The sequence below is a fragment of the Gallinula chloropus genome (assembly GCF_964237585.1).
Source record: "Gallinula chloropus genome assembly, chromosome: 31".
In the NCBI taxonomy this organism is placed as follows: domain Eukaryota; kingdom Metazoa; phylum Chordata; class Aves; order Gruiformes; family Rallidae; genus Gallinula; species Gallinula chloropus.
This window is the reverse complement of record NC_140116.1, coordinates 431,709-454,928: the sequence shown is the minus strand read 5'-3', so window position 1 is coordinate 454,928 and position 23,220 is coordinate 431,709. Positions and strand designations below refer to the sequence as shown.

Genomic DNA, 23,220 nt, shown 5'->3' with positions numbered 1-23,220 from the left:
GAATGGGATTTATTCTGTTGTTAGACAGGGGGGAACAACCCCCAAAGCAGCCCGGAAGCACAGCTGAGGTGATGCTGTCTGTCCCTTATCCAGGGGGTGCTTGGAAGTTCCCCCTCCTCGGGAGCTCCCTTGATGTGGGGTGTGAATGGAGCTGCTTTTCCCTGTGGTGCCTGTAGCTCTGGGCTTTAGGGGCTGTGACTTGGTTTCAGAGCTGCAGCAGTGCCACTTCCCCAGCCAAGTTCTTTCCCAAATTACCCCGTGTGGAAAAGGTTGGGGCTGTTCTTGTACCTCTGCTGGGAGTGGAAAGAACTTGTTATTTGCATGTGATAGTAGGGAGTGCAAGAAGTCAGGGTGTGTGTGTGTTTAATTTCCAAACTTCAGGTAGTTTCATGGTATCTTACATTCCTGCTGTCTTTTTGGGGGGGTTGGGGTGGTTTGTGTTTCAGGAGTGAGCCTGGCACAGCTCGGCGCTGCGGCTGTAGTTGGAACCCCCCACCCCAAACCCCCAAGTAACCGGGAGAGACGATACTGTGGCAGCTCAGTAGCAAATAAGTGACTTAATCGCTGCTTCACTGTAGTTAAACAGCTACGGCCTTACTACGTCGTTACTATTGGCTTAATTAATGTCTCGGGAGCATCTACTGTTTGTACCGTTACCCGCAGACTCTTCGCCCGGGGTGGAGTATCTGGTGTGTACAGAGGCTGCTTTAACTGTGTCAAACTCGCCATGGCAACAGCAATGCACTTCGGGGGGCTGGGGCGGGGGATTCGCTCCTGACTGAAGCTGGGGGGTGGTTTTGGGGTCGATCCTCGGGTTCCTACAGATATGCAATAGAGATTTTCTTTCTAATTTTGATATTTCCTTCAGACCCGTGCGGTTGTTGCCATTGAACCGGGACTGACTTGCCCCCCTCCTCTCTCCACGTGTGTCTGGGGGGTCCCTCCCTTCGCTTTGTCGTAGGTTCCAGTTGGCTCTTGGTGCCGCGGGAGGCGGATGGAGCCCGTTCCTCACGCGCGGGTGGGAGGATGGGGAAGGAGATTCAACAACTTCTATTTCTGGGGAGAAAAAAGTAATAAAAAAGAATAAATCCATCCGCAAAGTACCGGCCTCGAAATGTTGTGTGTCAGAGCCAGAGGTTTGTTCTGTGCAGCTGCCAAGAAAAGGAACTATGGAAAAAGCCCCAACCCCAGGCGCTGGAGCTGGGTCTGCCTGGGCCCCCCCTGCGCCCCCAGCCCCGGCCCTGCCCCTCCTGTGACCTCTCCTGCGCCCGGCCTGGGACCCCTCGGATCGGAACTTGAGCTCAAGTTCCGCAGCCGTCGAGTTCCTCCCGGGTGCAGCCGGAGTCCCCTCGGCCTTTACGCGCTCCCGGCGGGGGGGCCTCGGGCGGGAGAAGGGAAGGGGCCGCTCCGGCTCCTCCACGTTGGCTCCAGGGCCGCTCCGGGCGTCCGGCCTGGCCTGGTTGGTGCTTTAACTGTTCCCAGGGAGCCCCGAGCCCGGCGCTGACCCCCGGGGTGCTGCGGGACTCGGGGCACCGTGTAGGAAATAAAGCTGGGGGGAGAGACGTGACACCCCCCCCAGCCCCCAGCGCCTCCCCCCGTGCTGCTTCCTGCTGCCCAGGGACTGCGGGGGGGGGACGGGCCCGGGCGGGGGACAGGGCACAGGGACAGACAGACACGTGGGCACAGGGACAGACAGACGGACAAACGATCCAGGGATGGAGAGATGGACACGGACAGATGGACACAGGGACAGACGGACGGACACAGGCAGACGGGTGGAGACACACAGGCGGGGACAGGCACGGGCCCAGGGACGGCCAGGGAGGGATGGACACGCGGACACGCGGACACGCGGGCGGGATCGGGCCCCGGGCGCGAGGCTGCGGCGCGCGGGCGGGCCGCGTGAGGGCGCGCGGGGGGCAGGGCGGGGCGGGCCGCGCGCACCTCCCCGTCACGTGACGGCGGCGCTCGCGCTCGGCATGGCGGCGGTGGCGGCCGCTCCCGCTCCGCCCGCGCTCCGGAGCCGCCGGCGCTGAGCCGGAGCCGCGCCGCGCCGAGCCGCCGGCCGGAGCCGCCTCCCCCCTTCCCCCCCGGCCCGGCCCGTCCCGTCCCGTCCCTCCCCCCGGCCCCTCCGCCCGCCATGGCCGAGCCGCCGGCCGCGGGCGTCTCCTCGCTGCCCCGCGAGGTCCGCGAGCAGCTGGCCGAGCTGGAGCTGGAGCTCTCCGAAGGTGAGGGGCTGCCGGCCCGGCCCGGCCTTCGCGCGGGGGCGGGGGCGCGGGTCAGCGGGGGCTCCTGAGGGCGGGAGGCGCCGGGCCGGGGGATGCGGGGCCGGGAGCGGCGGGAGAGCGACCGGGCGGCGAGGGGCTCCGTGCGGGGAGGCCGGGAATGGCGGGCGGGTGCGGGGGAAGGACGGGCCCTGCCCGGGGCTGCGAGCGGGGCCCGGCCCGGCGGAGCCTCCCGGGGGGATGCGGGGGGGTCCCTTCGCCGCGGGGGCCTCGCGCGGTTCCGGAGCTGGGGGCGGCTCGGGCCGGGCCCCGGGCGCGTCCCGGGCGGAGCGCCCCGGCCCCGGCCCCTTCCCCTTTCTCTGGGGGTTGCGGGGTTCTTCTCGCTTTGTTCCGCCCCGTGTTTCCTGCCCCGCTCGGCTCCGTCTTTGTCTCCGAACACCCAAACCGCCGCCGGGGGAGGGACGGACCGACCCGGGGGGCTGTGGAGCCGGTAGCTGCGGTGCGCGGGCGCTCGGCGGGGTCGCAGCCCCTCGGTGCTGCGCCCGGGGAGACCTGGCGGGCTGGGAGGGGGTTTCCTTCGCTCGGCCGCTTTGCCCGGGTGGCCGATGCGGCAGAACCGTCCCCTGATGGAAGAGGAGGAAAACCCACCCGCCCCCAGCCCCGCCGGGCACTTTCTCCACGCCTTCTGGGTCAAACTTTCTAATATCAGCCGGTGAAGTCGGGTGGGTTTTTCCCTGTCAGACGCTCTTCTCGGGTTCCCCTCGGGTGAGCGTTTAACCGAAGCCATAGCTCACAGACTGAGAGGATCATACGGGTTGGACGGGACCTCCAGAGACCACCCAGTCCAACCCCCTGCCGAGGCAGCTTCCCTGGGACAGGTCGCACAGGACTTCTCTCCAGAGAAGGAGACTCCACAGCCCCCTGGGCAGCCTGTCCCAGTGCCGATGCTGTCCGGTGCTCGGTTTGGGGTCCTCCACGCTAACAAAAGGGTCAGACAACACCCACAGTTCTCAAAACATGACATGAACTTACTATTTTTTTTTAAAAAGAGTTTTCTGGGTGTTTGGAGCGTTGGCTTTTGTCCTCCAAAACTCATTTGAGCGATACTGGACCCCCCACTGGAGTTTGACCCCACAACATACAGCGCTGCGAGCTCCAGCACAAAGAATACAGGCAGTCCCTGTGCGAGCCCGGCTGGCTGTGCCGTCGTGCTAATCTTTAACAAGCTGCTCAGGTAGCTTAAACTTCAGCGCTGCAGAGAGAAGTTTGCTGTGTTATGTAAGCAAGCCTCTGTACATCAAATTCACCACCCCTCTGCGGATTTAACTCCGGCTTCTTAATGTGCGTGTGATGGATCTGTTTGTGCTTCCTGTTTTTTAGGGAAAAATCACTTTTCCTGTTAAAAAAACCCCAAACCCACCCCATGAATGCAAAGAGCTTTGCGTGGCCGCGTCCCCCAGCTCCTGCAGACGTGTTTCGCGGTGTCTTGTGGCCGAGATAACTGAGGTCTGACCTGTAAAGGAGCCGAGTTGAGTCAGGAGGTAATGTCATTGTGTCATTGGAAGATACGCCCTGGTTTGAGGCTTAAGCTTAAAGATTCGAAGGTGTATGTGTGTGCAGCGTTCAGCTGGATGGAGCTGCGGGCCGGTTCTGGTAGACAATAGGGAATAGAAGTGTTTTATTGAGCAGGGCAGCGACGCTCCGTGTGTCACGGGGGGCTGTGGCTCCGATAAGAGCACTCAGTGCTTTGCTTTTTGTTCCACCCGCCCCCTCGTTGCTGCCTCGTGCCCGGGCTTGGCTGGTCGCTGTGTAAATATTTCCATCGGGTGCTCTGGGTGAGAGCACCTCGCTCTGGGAGGAGGAGAAGGAGCTGCATGGGCAGGGAGGCTGCGCACTGAGCCTGGGGTCCCTGATGGCACGGATGGGATGGGATGGGAGGGAATCGCTCCATCCTTGGTGTCAGATCTTCCCCCGGGAAGTGAGTCCCAACACGCCACATCGGGAGGCGGCTTTGGGGGCAGGAGGCTGGAAAACAGGTGAAGAGGTTTGTGTGGGGCTGCACCAGCATCGCCCACCACAGCGTGGAGAACTCACCACAACACGGGGGGAGGAAGGCACCCCAGTCTGGTGGAAGGGGCCGTGTCAGCGCACAGGGCGCAGAGCGGAGGGGGTTACTTTGATGTACGCCTCAGATAGAAGTGGTGGTTTGCAGCCACGAGCTGGGAGACTCTTCAGGAACAGTCTGTGGACAGAGCAACAGGACTGATCACACCTCTGCGCGGTGACTCCTCGCGGAGGTCGCGGTAGTCCCATTCCTGGACACGGATAAGACATCACACAGAGGGTTCAGGAAACAGCCAGTTGTTAATTGATGGAGAGAAGCTGCGTTCTGGGTGGGTTTCAGTCTTTTATTGTGCCTCTTCGTCTGGGGCTCTCAGGGGTCGGTTTGAGCCCCACTCGCTCGCGTCTCCATGTGGGTAAGATGTGGGGTGTCTTCTCGCAGCGTGAAGTGCCGCACGCTTCCCGGGGACACCTCGGTCCCTCGTGGGAGGGATCGCTGCCGATGCCTGTGAGTGGCGATGCTGGGTAGCAGAAGCTGTGTGTGGGGAGGGAGTGGGGTCTCAGAGCTGTGTGAAGCCCGGGGCCCACTTGCTAATCGTGTTTTTTCCCTCTTTTTCTCACTTTTGGGGGTGGGTTTTTTTCTTCTTCCTCGTGCTTCATCTGTCAGTAACACCCACGTTCTGCATCGCTGATGATGGGAAGGGCTCTCTCTGCATTTGCATCTGCTGTACGTAGTAAAGGCACCGGGGATGTTTGCTTTAAAGACGACTTTTACCCCGGCTGTGGCGGCTCGGTGAGCTCCTGGCTCAGTTTGAGGCCTGGGGGGTTGAGCTGCAGCTGTGCCTGAAGGTGACTCTGTGTGATGCTGCTTCTTAAAGCGCTTGTGGTGTGTGCAGATGAGGTCACAGAACAAGGCAAATGCCTCGATTCGTCCCGTATTTGGCTGGAAATGTTCGTGTGAAGCCCTTCAGTGCTCCTGCACGTGGGGTGAGATCCTCACACAACCCTATGAGGAAAGCCTGAGTGAGCTGGGGCTGTTCAGCCTGGAGAAGAGATGCCTGAGAGGGGATCTGATCAATGGTTATCAATTGCTGAAGGGTGGGACCCAGGGGGCCATGGGCAGCCTCTGCTCAGTGTCTGTGGGGACAGGACAAGGGGCGATGGGCTCAAGTTGGAGCACAGGGAGTTCCACACCAATATGGGGAAGAACTTCTTCCCGGTGAGGGTGAGGGAGCCCTGGGACAGGCTGCCCAGGGGGTGTGGAGTCTCCTTCTCTGGAGAGATTCCAGCCCCATCTAGCAGCTCAGCCCTTGGAATGTGCTGTCACCCGTGCCCAGGCTGTGTGACGGGGTTACTGTGCCACTGCTCTCGCTGTGTGCGCAGAAGGAGCCGGGTTCCCCACCCTCTCCTCGTTAGACGTACGTTCGTTTGGCCGTCCTGTGGTTATTCCCCCACCTGTGCTCCGCTCGTTCCTTCCAGAGCCGATTGTCTCTGCCCCAGGAACCACGACCCTGTCTGCAGGGGTTCCTTTTGCTGTCAGGGTCTTTGGAAGCCGAAGGGGCAGCGAGGATGCGGCGCGTGCGGAAAAAGTGGTATCAGTGGAACGGTCGCACCCCGGGACGCGACGTCCAGCCAGGGAGGCCAGAACCTCGCTGGGGGAAAACATGGTGACTCAAGCAAAGTGGGTAGAGCCTTTATTTTACTTGGCTTCAGGATTTCCTATGGAATTACGGTGTTTCTCTGTTCTTTCAGAAATGACATGTTTCGGCTTTCACTGCTTTTGCTGGCCCGGGCGCCTGTCGAAGTCGGTGAGGGTCTTCTAAGGGACAGTGGCTGAGTCCTTAGGGTCTGTGGTCATGAAGTCTCACTGTTGGTATTCTGACCTCCACAGACCTCACAGTTTCACCTTAGAATATGGGGTTATGAGCCTTGGAGACAGTCATAAAATATTAAAGCAGGAGCTAAACTGTAGCTGAATTACCCCACACTGTTCAGCCTTGAGAAAAGAAGCCTGAGAGGGGATCTGATCAATGGTTATTAATATCTGAAGGGTGGGACATGGGGACATGGCCAGCTTCTTCTCAGTGTCTGTGGGGACAGGCCAGGAGGTGATGGCCTCAAGTGGGAGCACAGGGAGTTTGGCACCAACCCTGGGCATCCTGTGGGTCTGTGTCTGTGCATCTGTCTTTCCTTTTGTATTGAGGGAGCGAGGAGTGAGTTCGGAGCTGTTTCTAAAAGCTGCAGCTCTGACCCTTCGCCTTGGGGAGAGGAGGAAATTAGAGGCTTTGAAGAGTCCTCCACCTCCTCCCTGATGCTTCTCTGAAGCCCTCCTGGAGTTAGAACCAGTTTTCCTCAGCTGGGTGGAGGGGACATCTGGGAGCAACGATTCCCAGTTTGCCTTTTACTCAGAGTCTGGGTGATATTTGCAGCTTCAGCTGGATGCTGGGGCTGGGGACGTTAATCAGGCCTGTTACCCTGGCAGGGCTGCGCTGGAGCCGTGTGCGATCGTCCTGGTGTCCCAGATAACCGATCCTCAGTTTTCTATTTTCAGTTCAGCAGCATGAAATATTCAGCTGTGACCGTGACTGTCGGGAGCCGAGCTGCATGGAGCCCATGGCTGCTCCCTCACACCCACATCTCACCGGGCAGTGCTTAGAGCTCCGTAGGGAAGTGTGTGTGCCGGGGACACCTCGTGTTTCTAGTCCCTTGGTAGTGCAGTGGAAGGGTGATGGGCTCCTTCCTGATCCCCTCTGTCTGGTTAGTTTTCTGCCGTGAAGCTTTCTGTTCCCTGGATTTATCCTGTTTATTCAGCGGTGAGTTTCTGAAGCCAGAGAGTGAACTCCTGGCCAGGAGTCCCCGAGGTGGGGGCAGCAGCGGGCAGTATCCTGTTTTGATGTGTTTCAGATCGCTCCTTCAGCCGCTTTTCTTTGAGCTGCTGCGCGTCTCGTGGTTATAAAAAGCATTTCCTGACCCAGAGTGGCTCGGCTGCTTCGGGGACCTGGCCTAGTAGAGAGGGATGGAAGCCTTCCTCTGCTGAGGCTGATCTGATCTAGAATTTCTCTTGGAGATTTTTTAAAATCAGGGAAGAGCCATCGGGCCAGGATGTCCCGTTCTGTTGACTGGAATGGGAGCCTCTTAAATCTGCAGCGTGTGTGAGGAAACGGTGATTTACAGCCAGCGGATGCTCTGCGGGCAGCAGCGTTCCATCTGCTGCGTGAATCTTCCCATTCCTTTCTTGATGAAGAGCCCTGGGAAGAGCCTCACACCTGTGTTTCTCATTCTGGATAACATTTGCTGGTGCTGGGTCTTGTTACTCAAAGTATATATATAAAAACCAGCCAGATGAGACTCAAATGCCTCTTTCTATCAGCTTGCTCTTTCTTTTCGAACTTCAAAGCTGAGTTGCTGCAGCTCTGCTCAGAACACATACAGACCACAGAGGTTCCACTTCTACCACAGAGAGTTGACGTAACAGTGACTTAACTTCCCTTGGCTGCTGTTATGAGCGAGCACCTTAATTAGTGTAACTTCAGCTGATTGAGGGGAAAAAAGGGGGGGGAAGAAGTTTGCTTAAAGCTTCAGCACTTCTCTCCCAACAGAAACTTCTGATTCTTGTTGGCTTGAGAATTGCTGATAAAACACGATCTTTTCTGGACTTTGAGTTCCGTGGGGTGACAGCCCACGGAGCCCACGGGGCATGTGTTGGTGTCTGCTGGGAGCCCAGGCTGTGAGCTGCTGCCTGGCTGAGCAGCAACTGAGCCTCTCAGAATTGTTCCCCAGCAGTCAGGCAACCTGATTTCACCAGCTCCTTGTCCCTAGGGAGCAAAAACAACCGGGAGGATTGTATCCCTGCCTGATAAAATTAGGTCTTGGGTAATCTCTCTTGGAGCAGCTGGATGGCTAGCTGCCTTGAAAAACATATGTTTTAATGCAGGAATAATGCATTCCATTTAGGATGGCCGTAGCCGTGGGAGCCGCTTCACTTAGTGGGTAGAGCAGGCCCGTCTTGCCTCTGGGGTCGGGGCCGGTCTGAAGCGCTGTGGTGGAAGAGAATTGCCCGGGATGTTTTGCCTGCCTTTAGCTCGCAGCAGGGAGGTTGTTCCTGCACACCATAGTCCTCCAGCACTTAGAGAACTAAACCGTCCTGTTCCTGGAGATGCAGGGTGAGTTGGGAAGAGGAGCTGGTGCATGTGCTTCCCGGCTTCAGCCTGCTCTGCAGTAAGACAGCTGGTTTAGGAGCAGCAGCATTGATGTTCCTCTAATACCAGTCGGTAATAAATCTTCTCCAAGATCAGTGTAGGTAACTTGCTGGAGGAAGTTCTGCCTTATCCCTTCCTCTGATGGATGCTGGTAGAGCTCCCCAGTGCTGACGGAAGACCCTGCTCTCATCACCACCACACACATCTCCGTGGAAGCGGTCGTACGTGGCCCCTCTTCGCCTTTCCGGCCAGCCGGCGCCGTGTGTAGTTGGCAGCTGATCCTCCTGCTCGGTTGTGCATCGTCACCGTGGCAAGGAGGAGGCGAGTTCCTCCCAGGAGCTGGGAAGTGACATGGCAAATTCCAGGCAGTGATTATTCACCCTGCACTGGGAGAGCCGAGTCAGGTGATGCGAGCGCGAGATAAAAAGCTCCTTCATCCTCAGCCGGTGCTGGTGGAGGAATAAACATCTGCAGCTTAAAACTCTGCTGCCTTTTTTCTCCCCTTCCCTTAATTGAATATAGGCAGAAAATGCCTCTTAAAGGTGTTCCATTTCTGGCATTAAAAAAGGATCTGTGTGTGTCCCATGGGTGGTTCTAGCAAGGTGCTGATGGTGTTTGGTGAGATGAATGTGGGGCTCCCCGTGCTGAACAGTTGGTTTCAGCTGACTCCTTCCTTCTCGAGTGGAGGAGTGTGTGTGTGTGTGTGTTTTGTGTGTTCCTATGGTCTGTCCTCAAGAACTAGTCCTGGTTTCATAAGGAAGCCTTTGGCAGTGGTGTTGGCTCGGGGTGCTGTCACCTCTCAGCACTTTACTTATGGAATCTCAGAATCCCAAGGTTGGAAAAGCCCTTTAAGCTCATTGAGTCCAACCCTTCCCATCCTAAGCTAAACCATATCCCTGAGCACCTCATCTCCCCGTCTGTTAAACACACCCAGGGGGGTGACTCAGCCCCTCCCTGGGCAGCCTGTGCCACAGCCCTGCAACTCTGCCAGGGAAGAGCTTTTCCCTCACATCTGTACTGACCCTGCCCTGGTGCAGCTTGAGCCCATTGCCCCTTGTCCCATCTCCTGTCCCTTGGCTGAAGAGACCATTGCCCGCCTCTCTGCACCCTCCTGGCAGGTCAGTGTAGGTGGGGATAAGGTCTCCCCTCAGCCTCCTCTTCTCCAGGCTGAACACCCCCAGCTCACAAACCCAAAACTAAACGGTTCACTTCACTGGCAGTGAAGGTGTTTGTAGGTGACCGAGTTGGCAGGTCGCTTCCACATGGCTCTTCTAAGGTTTTGTGGGAATCCTGAACAAGCAGCCAACCCGCAGCAGTGTGAGACTGCAGCCTGGCTTGTGTCAGCAAAAACAGATCTCGGAAAGGAAAGTGCTCTTGTAAAGGCTTTTTTTGAGGCTGAGACCTGTGTTTATTCTTAGGGCAGAAACTTTAAGTGATCCCTTGTGGGGAAAGAACAAAAAAAGAACAATTCTTATTGTAACTGGAATGAAAACCTCCATTCTTAGCAGTTTGGATTGGAAGCTGCCCCGGTGACAAGGGGGAAGTACTGTTATTTTGGGTTGGCGGGCAGGAAGCCGGGATGCACAGAGCTGAGTGCTCGGTGGCACAGAGCAGCGGCAGCAGGGCTGGGGCTCAGCTCTCTGCTCTGTAGATGAGGGTCCTTCACCCCTTATGAAGGAGAAGACTTTGAAATATGCAGCCTGACAGCTGGTAAATGGGTCTCTGTACAGCGTGCTGGGATCTTCACATGTTCTTACCCACTCAGGTAGTTCAGCTGGGATGGCAATTGTAAGTTTTGCTTCGTCACGTTGACAGAACCCAACTGTATTTGTGGGATTTCTCCTCTCTGCTTTAGATGCTCAAGCCCTTCTTGGAAATATCCTGAATTTAAGAAACCCGGTGGGGCAGGATAAAAAAGTCAATAATTGAGTTGCAAACAGGGAGAATCCTGGATAAAGACAAAGCAAATGAGTCAGATATAAATAATCCTATTATTCCTTGGCTGCAGCCACACCTAGAAACCTTGAGCAAACATCGCTGCTTGTTTGGTTATTCCCGGGTTTGATAGGCTTTGCTTGTTAAGTCCTGTTTTAACATTGCGGCCTGTTAAAAACATGTAGGGCTGGTTGCCATCAAGTCCTTCCAGAGGCTGGTTTAGGAATTCCGACCAGAGACGTGGATCCGGTGGTGGAGAAATTTGCTCTCCTGTTTCCCCCAAACCAGAAAATTTATATACAACGCCTTGGTGTGGCCTTGGAAGGCTTTCAAGGCAAATCTCTCTCTTTTCTTTGCAGTAGGCCTTTAGAAAAGCCCGCCCAGGCGACGGAGCGAACAGGAAGATGTAATTACCCTTCGGCCTGTCACTGTGTCACTCATCGTATGGAGCTTTGGTAGAACCACTCCTAAGTAGTCTCTGCTTGGAGCGTGGAAGCCGGAGAGGAGAGCGTTTGGGTGTAGGAGAATTGCGGCCTGTGTGTTAGGATCACTGCCGGGTGTGACGTAGCGGTGTGTGGGAGGTCCCTCCCCTCTTGTGGTGGATAAACTGGCTTATCAATAAAGTTGAACAAAGCTATTTTTGGGGTAAGAAAGACTTAAGGAAAGTTGGACGCTTCCCCTTCCCTCCTCTGATTGTAATGTAGCGGCTGCTCCTGGGAAGGGGGCCCAAAGTCCGGGCTGTTCCGCGTGGCTATCGCTACATCCAGGGGTTGTTAACAGAGGTGAAGGTTTGGGGTTTTCTGTTCCCATCCAAACATGAACTGTTTGCTTCACATTGTTCTCTTGTGCTGGGCTCTGTATGAAATGTGGTCCTTGGGACTGTTATTGAGCATGTGCCTGCGGTATACTCCGAGGAAGGAAGAACGAAAGGGCCTGGTGAAGTGGAGAGACCTGGAGATGTTGGAGCTGGGGTGTTCTGGTGTTCTTCTGGAATTCTGCTTTCAGGAGTAGCGATTTAAGAGCAGCTTAGGTTTTCCATGGGTGAAACGTGACAAAGTCTCCAAGAGTTACTGCTGCACTGGAGTGAGCTGGCAGTTGTTGGGGCTGTTTGCACCTTTGAAAGGGATTGTTTGAAGCTGTTGCAGGGGTTCCTAGTTGAAAGGTGGATTTCTGCTCCCTCAGCGCGTTCTGCCCCAAGTGATTGCAGCCGGCACCTCTCTCCTTAACTCACTGAACCAGTTAACAGAGCTTTGAAGGCATCCTCTGCTGTGGAAGTGTTACGTAGGGTTAGGACGAAGGAGGCTGCGCTGGTTGTTCCAGGGAGTTACCTCATGGAGGGAAAAGCTGACTAGGGTTTCCTGTGATATCCTCTCCCTCTCATTGTGCAGGGTGCGGAGTCAGAGCCGCCCTGTGTTATCTGTGAATGGGGCACATAGGGAAAGGAAGAAGGCAGCTCGGCCAGGGCAGCTTGCCAATTCCTTACAGCCTTTGTTAGAGACTGACGGAAACCTGTGCCCGTTGAGGCGCTGGCCCAGCCCCGGGGCCTTGCTTGGCCTCCCGTGTAAAGCAGATGAAGGCAGCCGCATGGAAACCATCACACATCAGTCTGCATTAGCTCTCCAGGCCCTGGTTGTTGTGTTTGAACGGGAAGATCTTGTGCTTAATCCTGGGGATTTTCATCCCCTGGGTCTGTCAGAGCAGCACTTAACCCAGCTATGAAACCAAACCTGGGGAAAGCATCTTCTGCGGGAGAACACTCGCAGAGCCGGTCCCTGGGTGAGCTGCTCACAGCCCGTGTGTGACTTCACTCCCATCACAGGGAAGGAGGTGGCTTCGGTGGCCAGGCTCCTGAGGGATGTCTGCCTCTGACGGGTGGTTTCTCCATGTGATGAATCCCTGTTCTCAGTTTGCTGGGTGTGCTGGAAGATGAAAAAAGAGATGAGCTCAAGTAGCAAAACTTCATCAGGCTGTGTTTCTGGGCCAGGGGTTGGGTTTTCCCTTTTTGGAGCTTTTAACATGAAATATTCACTGGCCTCAGTGCATGGCATGGTTGATATGCAGGTATCGTGCGGTGGAGAAGTGTGATGGAAGCGGTGGCTGTGAGCACATCCTGTGTTTGTGGCTTCTCCACATTGGTGTTTTTGCAGCAGTGCAGAAATTTTCCTTACACCTTCCCCCAGCAGAGTTAGCTGGGGCCAAAAGGGATCGTCTCTTGGAGTTAGAGTAGAGCCTGAGGTGCTACAGCTGGCAAGGTGGGTTTTAGGGGTGCTTCAGGCTGGCTGTCGCTGAGGAAGACAGGTCAGCATTGTGTTTGGGAGGAAGATCTAAGCTGGGATACCCCAAGGACTCATTTTGTGCCTGCTTTATCTGTGCAGTGCTGTGTTCCTCTTCTGGGACACCCAGTGCCCAAGAAGAAATGATCCTGTTGTACAAGGGGTATTGCAGAGAAGAGGTTCCTTCGCTTCCCAAACGTCCTGTCTCTCAAGGGATGGCTGTGTAGCATGACACGAACTTTACTTACGTGAAAAACCGATGTCTGTTGTCTGCAGCCCTCCGTGTCCGGAGCTTTTTCCTTAATTGCAAGCTTTCTATTTGGACTTTTAATTCTTTAATTCCTCTTCCTTGGCAGAATATCTTAAATTATTGCTGTCAACACGTCCTTAGCCCTTCCTGCTCCCCTCACCCCCCTAAGCCATGCAGCGCTGTCTGCGGCGCCTCCGGCCGCTGTAAAGCGCCCATTATGCCTGCAGCTGAAAGCCAAGCCTGCTGTGACGGTAACACTTCTCAAACAAGGGTCGAGCATCTTCCTGTTCATATTATTACACCGACACACTGGGTTTATGAACGTTTTAGTGCTCTCTGGAACGGTTGGTATCTGGTGATTACGGCTCCATTAGGCGTAGTAACAGATGGTTAATAAACGTGTCCTTTATGTTGTCATTTTGGAGCAGAAACACCCAAGCGTGAGGGAACGTGGGGCCCGGTGGTCGGGCTGTGGAGCTCAGCAGGTGCTGTGCTGGAGGATCCTGTGTCTGGAGTCCTGCGGCCAGAGCTGGGCCCCCTGCTACAGGAAGGATGTGGAACTGTTGGAGAGGGTCCAGAGGAGCCATGGAGATGCTCAGAGGGCTGGAGCAGCTCCCCTACACAGAGAGGCTGAGGGAGCTGGGCTGGGTCAGCCTGGAGAAGAGAAGGCTGTGGGGGGACCTCACTGCAGCCTTCCCGTCCCTGAAGTGGGCAGAGGAACAGGAGGGGAATCAGCTTGTTAAAGGGCAGAGACTGGCAGGACAAGGGGGCTGGAGTGAAGCTGGAGGAGGGAAGGGGGAGAGGAGAGACTGGGGGGAAGTTCTTTGCAGAGAGAGTGGTGAGGGGCTGGAAGGGGCTGCCCAGAGAGGGGGTGGGTGCCCCATCCCTGGGGATGTTCAAGGCCAGGTTGGCTGGGGCCCTGGGGAACCTTGTGTAGCTCCAGGCCTGGAGTTTGGTGTCCCTGCCTGTGGCAGGGGGTTGGAGCTCTGTGCTCCTTGGGGTCCCTCCCAGCCCAGCCCAGTCTGGGATTCTGTGATTCCTGTGAGATTGGGTGGCCAAGGAGGAAGCGAGCTCCTATCTCGAATGATGCTGAATAGACCAGAGAGGGGTAATGAGTCACACTGGAGCATGGCTACTGGAATGGGTTGTGAGCCAGCAGAGCAGGACTACAATTAGGGTGATCTTCACGTGGGTTGACCACGGTGTCATGTTGGATTTCCAGGTTTTACAGGAGTCTGGACTGCTGCAGTTCCCAAGTTAGAGCCCTAGAGAATCCCTGCCTTCTCTGCTGGCCAAATCAGAGGTGGAATTAGGCCATGAACAGCAGGGACGCTTTGCCAAGGTCATACCATGGAGCTGAAGCAGCAGCTTTGGCAAACATCTGCAGTTGCCCTGTGCACCTGCATTGGTCTGTGGCTCCCATCGTGTGTTTTTCAAGAGGCGTGATGGAGAGTCGGTTACCTCTGTGTCCCCACAGACGACCCTCAGCCCAGTTTAACACCCGCTGCAGTTCTCACCTTGCTTTTTCATGCAACACTTTCTTGCAGTTTTGTCCTGTTTGTGTTTTTGGGTTGTTGGTTTTCTTTTCTAGTTGTGTGTTCCTTAGATTTTGCTCTGCCTGTGCCTAGGTAGAAATGAGCATTTCAGGGTTGTTTTTCCTGTGAGAACCAGGGAGCTCAAAGTCTTGGGCAGGGGGGCTGATCTGGGGGATCCCCAGGTACCCAGCTGGAAGATAAATGTTCTCAGTGAGCATCAGAAGTGGGACTCTGAAGGGAGCGATTCCACCTTTATCTTCAGCACAAGTTTTTCTCCTCGTGCTGGGCAGCAGTGTCTGTCCGAGGCAGCGCTGATAACCTCCCCCTTGGCTTTTCATTAGAACAATTAACTCTTGTTACTGGTTTACTCTGAACTCGTTTTGCTGGTCGTTGCTTTTTCAGGCAGCTGGCAGATCCCGACCTGTACAGCTAAAACTGGGTTTTTTTCCTGTTTTATTCATAATTCCATCCAGGCATCCCTGTTTGTGAGAAATCTTTTCATCTCTAGCTCTGGGCTATGCAGAACCGGAGCGGCGAAGGCGACTCGTGTTTTTGTGCTGGCTTCATCCTTTTTCACAATATTAATATTTAATTTAGGCTTTTTAAAGCTTTTAGCAGATTTGTCAGGCTTTCTTCCCTCTGGTAGTGTATGTGAGGACAACCAGAGAGAGCGTTCTGATTAACTTACAATATGGAAAGTGGGGTTTATTTATTTTGATTTATGACTGCAATACTTTTAAGAGGCTCATCCTGTTTTGTAAGTAACTTTGCCATAAGCTTAACCATAAAGTAGATGCAGCAATTTTTCCTCTTCTCCAGCCAGGCTCCAGCCCAGCAAATACCACATCTCATCCAAGTAACGCTTTTCCTTCTCCCTGAGCTCCAGCCTGTATCGTTGCTCCCCGGCGAAAACCACGGCTGCAGGCAGCTGTGTGGTGGGGGGAGCAGCGGGTTCCCACTGCGTCCTCTGCTGATCCCCAGCACGGAGCGAGGCATCAATGCTCAGCCTCTGGGTCTGGAAGTGATTTTGCCGTGACAGCCATCCTGTTCACAGCTCTGGTGCCAGCACAGGCGTTTCGTGACACGGAAGCGTTTCACTCGCACTTCCGTAGGGCTGGAGTGAGGTTATTTATGCTGCTGTTACATCTTTAGAAGTTTATGTACGTGGTATATCATAATTTTGACCCTTTTTCCTGATAAATTTGATCTTGGGGGCATTATCACAAATACACAGGGAGTTTTTCTGCCTGGTATAAGAAAGGAAGTTCCTTCCCTTCCAAATTCGAGGCACTTTGAGGTGAGCACTCGGTGTGTGAGGGCGGATCCAGCACAGGTAGATTGCCTTTCATCACAGGAGAGGATTGTCCTGAAGAACCCCGATGGGGTTTTCCCTCTGACCCTGCACCCACACAGGCTCTGAGTCGCTCTGCGTTGTGCTCACCAACTTCGAGCAGGACTCGATGCTTTTCAGCTGTGACCGGCTCCCAGTCAGAGCCTCCCGAATTCTGGTGTGGTAATTGGAGATGGAAACAACAGAGGGGAAACACAGTCAGCAAAATACACGTGTGGCTCTCCCCATTTTGGAACGACAGAAATACCTGTGTGGTGTTGCCATACCCTGTGTCACGAGGCCAGTGAAGGGACATGTGCTGTTCCTTCTCTTTATGATAACAACCTGGACTTTTCTACTTAAAAGGCCACTTTGTGCCAGAAAATTGAATGTTGTTTTCTCTGAAGAGCTCTTGGTGTGCAGAATTGGGGAGGGGGTGTCGGTGTGCTGGAAGAGGTGTGTGTTTTCTGCTAAAACAGCAGAGTTCTTTAACTGTGGTGGGTTTGCAGTGTGTGGCTGGGATGCTCCCAGCTTTTTGTGCTGTACAGCGTGTTGCCTGTTAGTTTGATCCTCCATGCAACTCAAAGGCTTTTTCTGCTGAAGAAGGATCTTGCCACTCCCGCTCTCCGGCCTCTGAAAGAAGTGCTTCTGGAGCAGACATCGGCTCCATACAAGCCCTGGACGGAAGCCGTCTCTTGCACGATAGTTCTTGTGCAGAGCACTGCAGCTGACAGAAGAATGGCTTTTCTTCGGCTGGCTGGTGACGTGCCAGCATGGTTTCCTTAGCAGTGGAATTCCTCAAGAAGCCACGGCTGCTGATGTAAACAGAACTGAAAGCTCAACACAGCCCATACTGAGCTTGGGGGCCTGAAATCTGCTGCTTGTGCCACGCTGTACAAGGCGTTTGGTTTGTTTCTTCTGCCCTTTCAATTTAAATCTGGTTTCCCCAGCTCGTAAAAGACTTGAATGAGTTGGGACTCCTCGGAAAAGATGGCTTGGGCTCTGTGTGGAGGAGGCTGTGCGGAGCCCATGGGCCCCGTATGCCCCACGGGGCAGCCCCCATCAATTCGAGCCCATCTCTGGTCGTGTAGGGCTGTGTTTTGGGTAGAAGTGGGATGATTTTCTACATGCAGAGAGGGTTTAAGGTTAGTTAACAAAGCACTTTGGTTCCCACTAGTCAGGCTGGAGATGAATAGGAAACCCAAGAGCAGTTTTTAGCCTGTCTTTTTGTGGGGAACGCTGCTGGCATTTGGTGGGAGTTTCTGCAAGTTCAAATTACTGGAGTTGTGCACTAATTTCAGGCTGGGTAAGAGATTAATAATTGTATTGCTTTCGCTTTTAAGTAGCGGAACTCTACTACAGTGACTAATAATGTTTAATAGTAACTATCCTAGAGCTGCTAATGCTGTAAAATGACTGTGGTTTGCGTGTCGGGTTGCAGCACTTTGGGAAAAACGATGTATTTCGTTCCCTCTCTGCTGCTTTTTCCGGTGAAATGGGAGTGACATCCTTATGAGTACACACTCGGTGTTACCTGTGGGAAAGCCAGGGTAGGAGGCACGAGGAAAGACATGTCACACTAGATCTCACCTCTTGAAATCAATAAAAAAATATACCATTTATATCATTTACTCTTTTTTAAACTGGCTTTTATTTGGGGAGCGATCTTTGGAGCACTGATGCTTTCATCACGATGTATTACTTTGTTTTGCCATGTGTAACCATCGAGCTCGTCGCTGTGTGATGTGAAATAGTATTTTCCCATCTGGAAACGTGTAATTACAGTGCTGCCATGCAGAGTGCCGTGCCGGGTAGGTTAGTGCGTGTTTAAAGCCAGGTCAGGGCTGTATTTCTGTACCTGAAGGCTTTGTGTGAGAAGCCGGGTTTGGAGGAGGGTTGCCAGCACGGAGTACTGGCTTGTGTTTAAAAATCAAAGCCTGTTTCAAGAGATGCATTAACTGTTGGCACCTGAGAGCCACAACAGGGTAGGCGATGGGAAATCGGGCACAGGGTTAAAACTCATACTGGTTTCTATCTTCATCTGGTCGCAGGCAAATCCATTGTAGTGATATTCTGATGGGGTTTGTGCAGCTGCATTAGCTGCAAAAATACCATTGGGTTTATTGTGTGAGAACACTGAGGAGAAATCAGCCCCGGCGCTGGCCTACCTTGTGGAGAAAGTGTGTGGTGTTTAAAGTAGGCAAGGAGTGTGTGTAATTCCTTGTAGCTGGGCTGGACGGATGACTCCTAGGAGTAGGTTATCAGCACTCGCTGTTCTAATAATTTGGTTTCTACCTTAAGGAAGGTGATGAGGTACCTCCTGAATAAGCACTGAATCACAGGGTTTCACCCTTGCTGAAGTTTAGTCATTTCCTGGGAAACTTAGTCTGGCAGTGGAGGGCTCGGTGTGTGCTGAGGAATTGTGGAATCCCAGATTGGTTTGGGTTGGGAGGGACCTCAAAGTCCATCCAGTCTCACCCCTGCCATGGGCAGAATTTCTTCCCGATATCCAGTCTAAATCTCCTCCTTCCAATTTAAACCCATTCCCACCCGTCCTGTCACTCCCAGCCCTTCTAAAAGGTGCCTCCCCAGCTTCCTTGTAGCCCCTTCAGGGACTGCAAGGTGCTGTAAGATCTCCCTGGAGCCTTCTCTTCTCCAGGCTCCAGCTCTGGGATCATCTCTGTGGCCACCTCTGGCCCCATTCCAACAGCTCCATGTCCTTCTTATGTTGGGGACCCCAGAGCTGGAGGCAGCACTGCAGGTGGGGTCTCAGGAGAGCAGAGCAGAGGGGCAGAACCCCCGCCTCGGCCTGCCAGCCACGCTCCTCCTGACGCAGCCCAGGATTAAACACACGGATTTCTGCTGGTGCCTGACCAGGGTGTTAGTCAGGAAGAAGTATTATTCAGGGCAAAATCACTTCATCGGGGTTTTTTAAACAGGTTGTGAGTTGCCTCACTTTGCTCAGCAGTGCAGACTTGGAGTACGGCCTACGTGGCACCTTGCGCTCATTTAAGCGCTGCGTTGCCATGCAGGACTGGTATTGGAAATGCTGTGAGGTGCTCCTGTGTCTAAATCCATGTTCTTCTCATTGGCTCTTATTAAAAGTAGATGGAGATGTCGCTTTCGAATAGATGTGGTGGAATCCTGTTGGTGACGAGGCCTTGGTTTCGTGCCCTTTATAGCACTCGGAAGGGAAAATGCATTTTTTCCCCATGACAAGTTGTAGCTATTTAAAAGATTTTGGGTTTGGGTTTTTTTTTCCCAGGCTGGGCTTAACATGCAAGATTTATTATTTCTATCTGGGATTAAGCTGTTTTCCTCCCTGTGCTGGTTTTATGGGTAACATGTAAAATTGAAGTGCCAGCCCTTGGCAGCGCTCTGCCTTGTGTGAAGCTGACTTCAGCAGTTGTGTCAGTGGCGGTGAGCAGGGCCTTGTGTTTAGCAGCCCCGTCAGGGTTAATGGAGTTTAATGATGTTTTGAAAGGTTTTAAGGGGATTTCTTTGGAACCTTTTTAAAAAAATGTTACTTTTTGTAAAGGTCGGTGTTGCCTGTGCATCCATGTCATCACTTAAATCCTTTTGTCACAAGGTAGCTCTGGCCTTTTGGTTCTGATGTACAAATGAATGAAGAGGGATGGCTTGAACTTTGGCTTTGTGGTCAGACTGGTTAGTGCCCAGTTTGTGATCACCAGCTTACCCCGGGAAATCCTGTACAGAAATGAACCACTGAGACACGGTGATGCTGCCTAAGCCGTGTGCTCTCACGAGTAAGCACGTTCTCGTGCCTGCCGCAAGAACAGTCAACACAAGTGTCGTATGTCTACAAGAGGCTCCTATTTACCATGCTAAGCTCCCAAGCGTTGCTCAGGGTCCTGCTCCTGCAGAGCTTTTGAGAACTCCTTTTGCTGACCCTGTGTGGTGCTGTTCTCCACAGGAATTGTAATAAGATGCCGTACGTGCCTTTTATTTTATTTATTCTGTGGGGAACAGAGGGTCGTTGGTTGAAGTTGATTTGGTGTCACCTCCTTTGCGTCGGTCACCCACACGCATGCAGGAAACCGAACTCTGTCCTTAGCTCACCCGGTCCAGTGATGCATCACATATGGCATCTAAGATTACTGCGTGTAATACATGGGCCGAGACGGGTGAACCGAGGACGCTGGGTCATCTGGAACTCCGCAGTGCTGTTGGAAGATAAAGAGACTCTGCAGCGTAGTTTCAGCAGTTGGATTCGTTATTTAAAGGTAAAACAAAATTTAAAAGGCTTCATGGTGCATCTTAAGTGCCGCCGGACCCCTGTGCCGAGGAGATCCAGCAATGACCATGTGTGCAGGGTGGCCCATGCTGCAAAGCCCTGACCTTGAATCACGTGCTTCAGAAATAATAAAAGTTGCAATTAAAATAGTTTGAAGTTGATAAAGCAACACCCATAAGCCTTTAGACAAGGTTTTTGAAGCTGTGGAACAGAGTCCCCACAGTGCTGGGGCCAAGTAGACTTGTACTGTGTGTATAAATTAATCTGGAGCTGATCTGTCTGTGAAACGCTTCGTACTGAAACTGTAGCAGTATAATGCTGGTGCTGGACAAACGGGGCTTTGTCAGAGCGGCTGGGCTGGGGTTTTTTCAGGGGCCTATTCATGTTCTTAATGGGAACAGAATGGTGCTGTTAAAGGGAAACTGCAAAGCACAGATTTTCTTACTGTTTGGGGTTTATTCTGTGGGGTTGGTTTTGTTTTGATGGGGGGGAGGGGGTTGACATGTGGAGTGAGTAAGGCTTTAACTTTCAAGTAACCAGTGGCTTTCCCTGGAAGACTGTATAGTTTGCAAACCTTGGTGTTGTCTTCGAGTAGAAAACCTGATGTACGGCTTCAGCAGAAGGAAGGAGGAGGGAAACTTGGAAGCTTCATCATCATTTGGGCTCGGACAGAAAGAGGCAATTGTCTAAACTTGTTTCAAACACAGTTCTTGTGCTGGAGTTATGGCTGAAGAGTGTCGGGGGAGTGAGGCCATTTAACGGGTGTAGTCCCAACACGCAGCCTCAAATAGAGGTGTAAGTGTTGTCTCCTGGGTTGCCGGAGCCTGGGGTTGAGGACATCCTCGCTGGTAAAGCCATCACGGGTGTGCTGGTGGCTGGAATTTCCAGGCCTCGGGAGTGGAAGAAAGCTGCAGAGTAAATAACCAGTGGCGACAGCTTGACGCTGGGGTAGTTTGATAGCGACTCTCTGCCGCGGCCGAGCAGCGCCAGCGCATTCCTCCCTCCGCCTGGGCTTCTCAGACATCCCACCTCACGCTTCTCTGGAAGCAGCACGCGGTACAGGAACGTTTTGCACTCTGAGTCATGCTTCTAGGTTTCAGTGTCTCTGGTTTGGTATCAGGTTCTGGTCAAGGGCAGGAAACCCCAATCCAGGGCTCTGCAAAGCCAGGCTTGGCGCTGGATCGTTCCAGGGCCTGTTTGCACTGATGAAACTACAGGGAGGTGTTGCCTGTCAGATGTGCCCAGAGAGCAAGCAGGGGAGTAGGTGAGGAGGGCAGTATCACCAAGGTGGTTTCTAGGAGTGAGACCTCAGAGGCAGCTGCAGTGGTGACAGGAGCATTAATCTCCTTACTTTTGTGTTACCTTGCTGCAGCGTTTGCTGTTGAGGAGCTCATCCATGTTTGGGGGCTGATGGATGCACCAGGAGCATCTCCGTGATTCTCTGAGCGTAACCTGCTAGAAACATCCACTTCTTGTGGGTTTTTAAACATACAAACGTGCTTGAAAAACACATCCAAACTGCTTTGAGATTTGAATCTGCTGCTCGATACGGTCACATGCTCAGAGGCTTTGTTGGGAAGATGCTGTGTGCTACGTGATCATTTTCCTTAATTTCTCCACTGTAGTAATTATGGTTTTGTTAGACAGTAAATGATTCAGTGTTCTCGTTCCGCGGGGGGAAGGGGAGCAGGGATGTTGAAAGAGGAGCATTGTCTGAGCTAGCAGGATTAGCTGGTGTTACCACCTTGCACTGATTGAGCACCGCTGTTTAGAATAGATCATCAACTCTAATTGCTAAAAAGCAGCCTGGCGTCACAGGGCGGTGAGAGAGAGTCCTGAAGTTTCAGGCTTCTCCATCGCATGATTTGAATGTAGGTGTCACATCCAGGCTGATCACCGGGCTTCCTTCTGCTCTCCGGAAAGGCCCAGACCCCTCTTTCCAGTCATCGCCACGACCAGCTGTACTCCTGCAGTGGTCAGAGCAGGGATTCGAGTGATGAGCATCAGCTCCAATTGCCTCTCAAAAAGTCTGGAGAATCATCTGGAAAAGGGAGCTCGGAAGCCAGTGTTATCATTGCTGCTGTTATTATTTCTTCTCAGCAGTGGGAAGACACAGGGCTGCAGGGAGGTCCCCGGGATTGATCACCCTTCTTTCTCTTGCTTGAATTTTGCCAGTTGGAGCTTTCCTGCTCTGGCCAAATAGCTTTGGGCTTTTTATTTTGTGATAAGTTTATGCCCAGAGAATAATTGTTCCAGGCAGGGATGTGAATTATCTGTATCACATGGTGGTTTAGGTTGGAAATCCTGTTTTGTCCTGGGTCACTGTCTGGTTTTCTAGTAGTGTCTCACACCAAAGGCAGATCCATGAACGCTGCGCCTTAGGTCCATGTGAGGGTAGCTTTGCTTTGCTTTTACTGGTGAGGAATTAGCAAGTGATGAGAGACAATTCTGTGCTCCCCAGTCTGCAGAGCAGAACGGGTTGCTACTTGTGCCAGGATCCCCAGCGCTGGTGCTGCTGAGGTGCTGCTACTCCTGAGCAATCCCAGCAGTTTTCTGGGGCGCATGTTTCGTTACGGAGCACCTGTAACCACCAATGTCAAGAACCTAATTAAACCCTGTGGAGGAATTAATCACACAAAATGAGGAGCTATAAACAAGCCTCTGGCTCGGCGTGCGAGGAACCGGCCTTCCCGTCCTGCCCAGGTTGATTTCCTGGAAGCTGCTGTCACCAGGAAGTGAAGCCACCTCTCCAAACAGAGAGGGAAAGCTGGTGGGTTCTGTAGCCTGTGCCGTCCATCGGAGTATCATCCTGTTGGTGTATACTCTTGGCCACAGCTCTTTCTTTTAATTTCTCTTTCTGGGTGCGTGTTTCTTCCCCTGGCAGCCGTTCCCTCGCTGTGAGCTGGTAATCCAGCTGAGCGATACATTGCAGGCGAGCCTGGAAATGAGCGCGTTGCTTGGCATTTCAGCGCTTCACGGACGGTCCCGTTTTCAGTCGCTGGGGTTTGTTTGGGCTTGTTGGGGCCTGACTCAAGCTGAGTGTAAGAGGAGTGAGATAAAATTCCGTGGAAGCAGCCCGAGTACCCATCTCGGCTTTGGCACTCTTAGCCCAGGTATGAGGTTTGGACTGTCCAGCCCAAAGGACTGAAGTCCATTC

The 23,220-nt window shown here is 53.4% G+C and overlaps 1 protein-coding gene across 1 annotated transcript in view; it reads left to right on the top strand.

Annotated features, from left to right (window-relative positions):
• Window positions 1-2,140: 2,140 nt before the first annotated feature.
• Window positions 2,141-23,220, top strand: part of DIP2B (disco interacting protein 2 homolog B) — a gene marked incomplete at its 5' end in the record, with an annotated part of 54,530 nt that continues 33,450 nt past the window's right edge. The window contains one exon of the mRNA XM_084277297.1: window positions 2,141-2,228. Coding sequence (XP_084133423.1) covers window positions 2,141-2,228 — 88 coding nt within the window. The remainder of the gene's footprint in view (window positions 2,229-23,220) is intronic.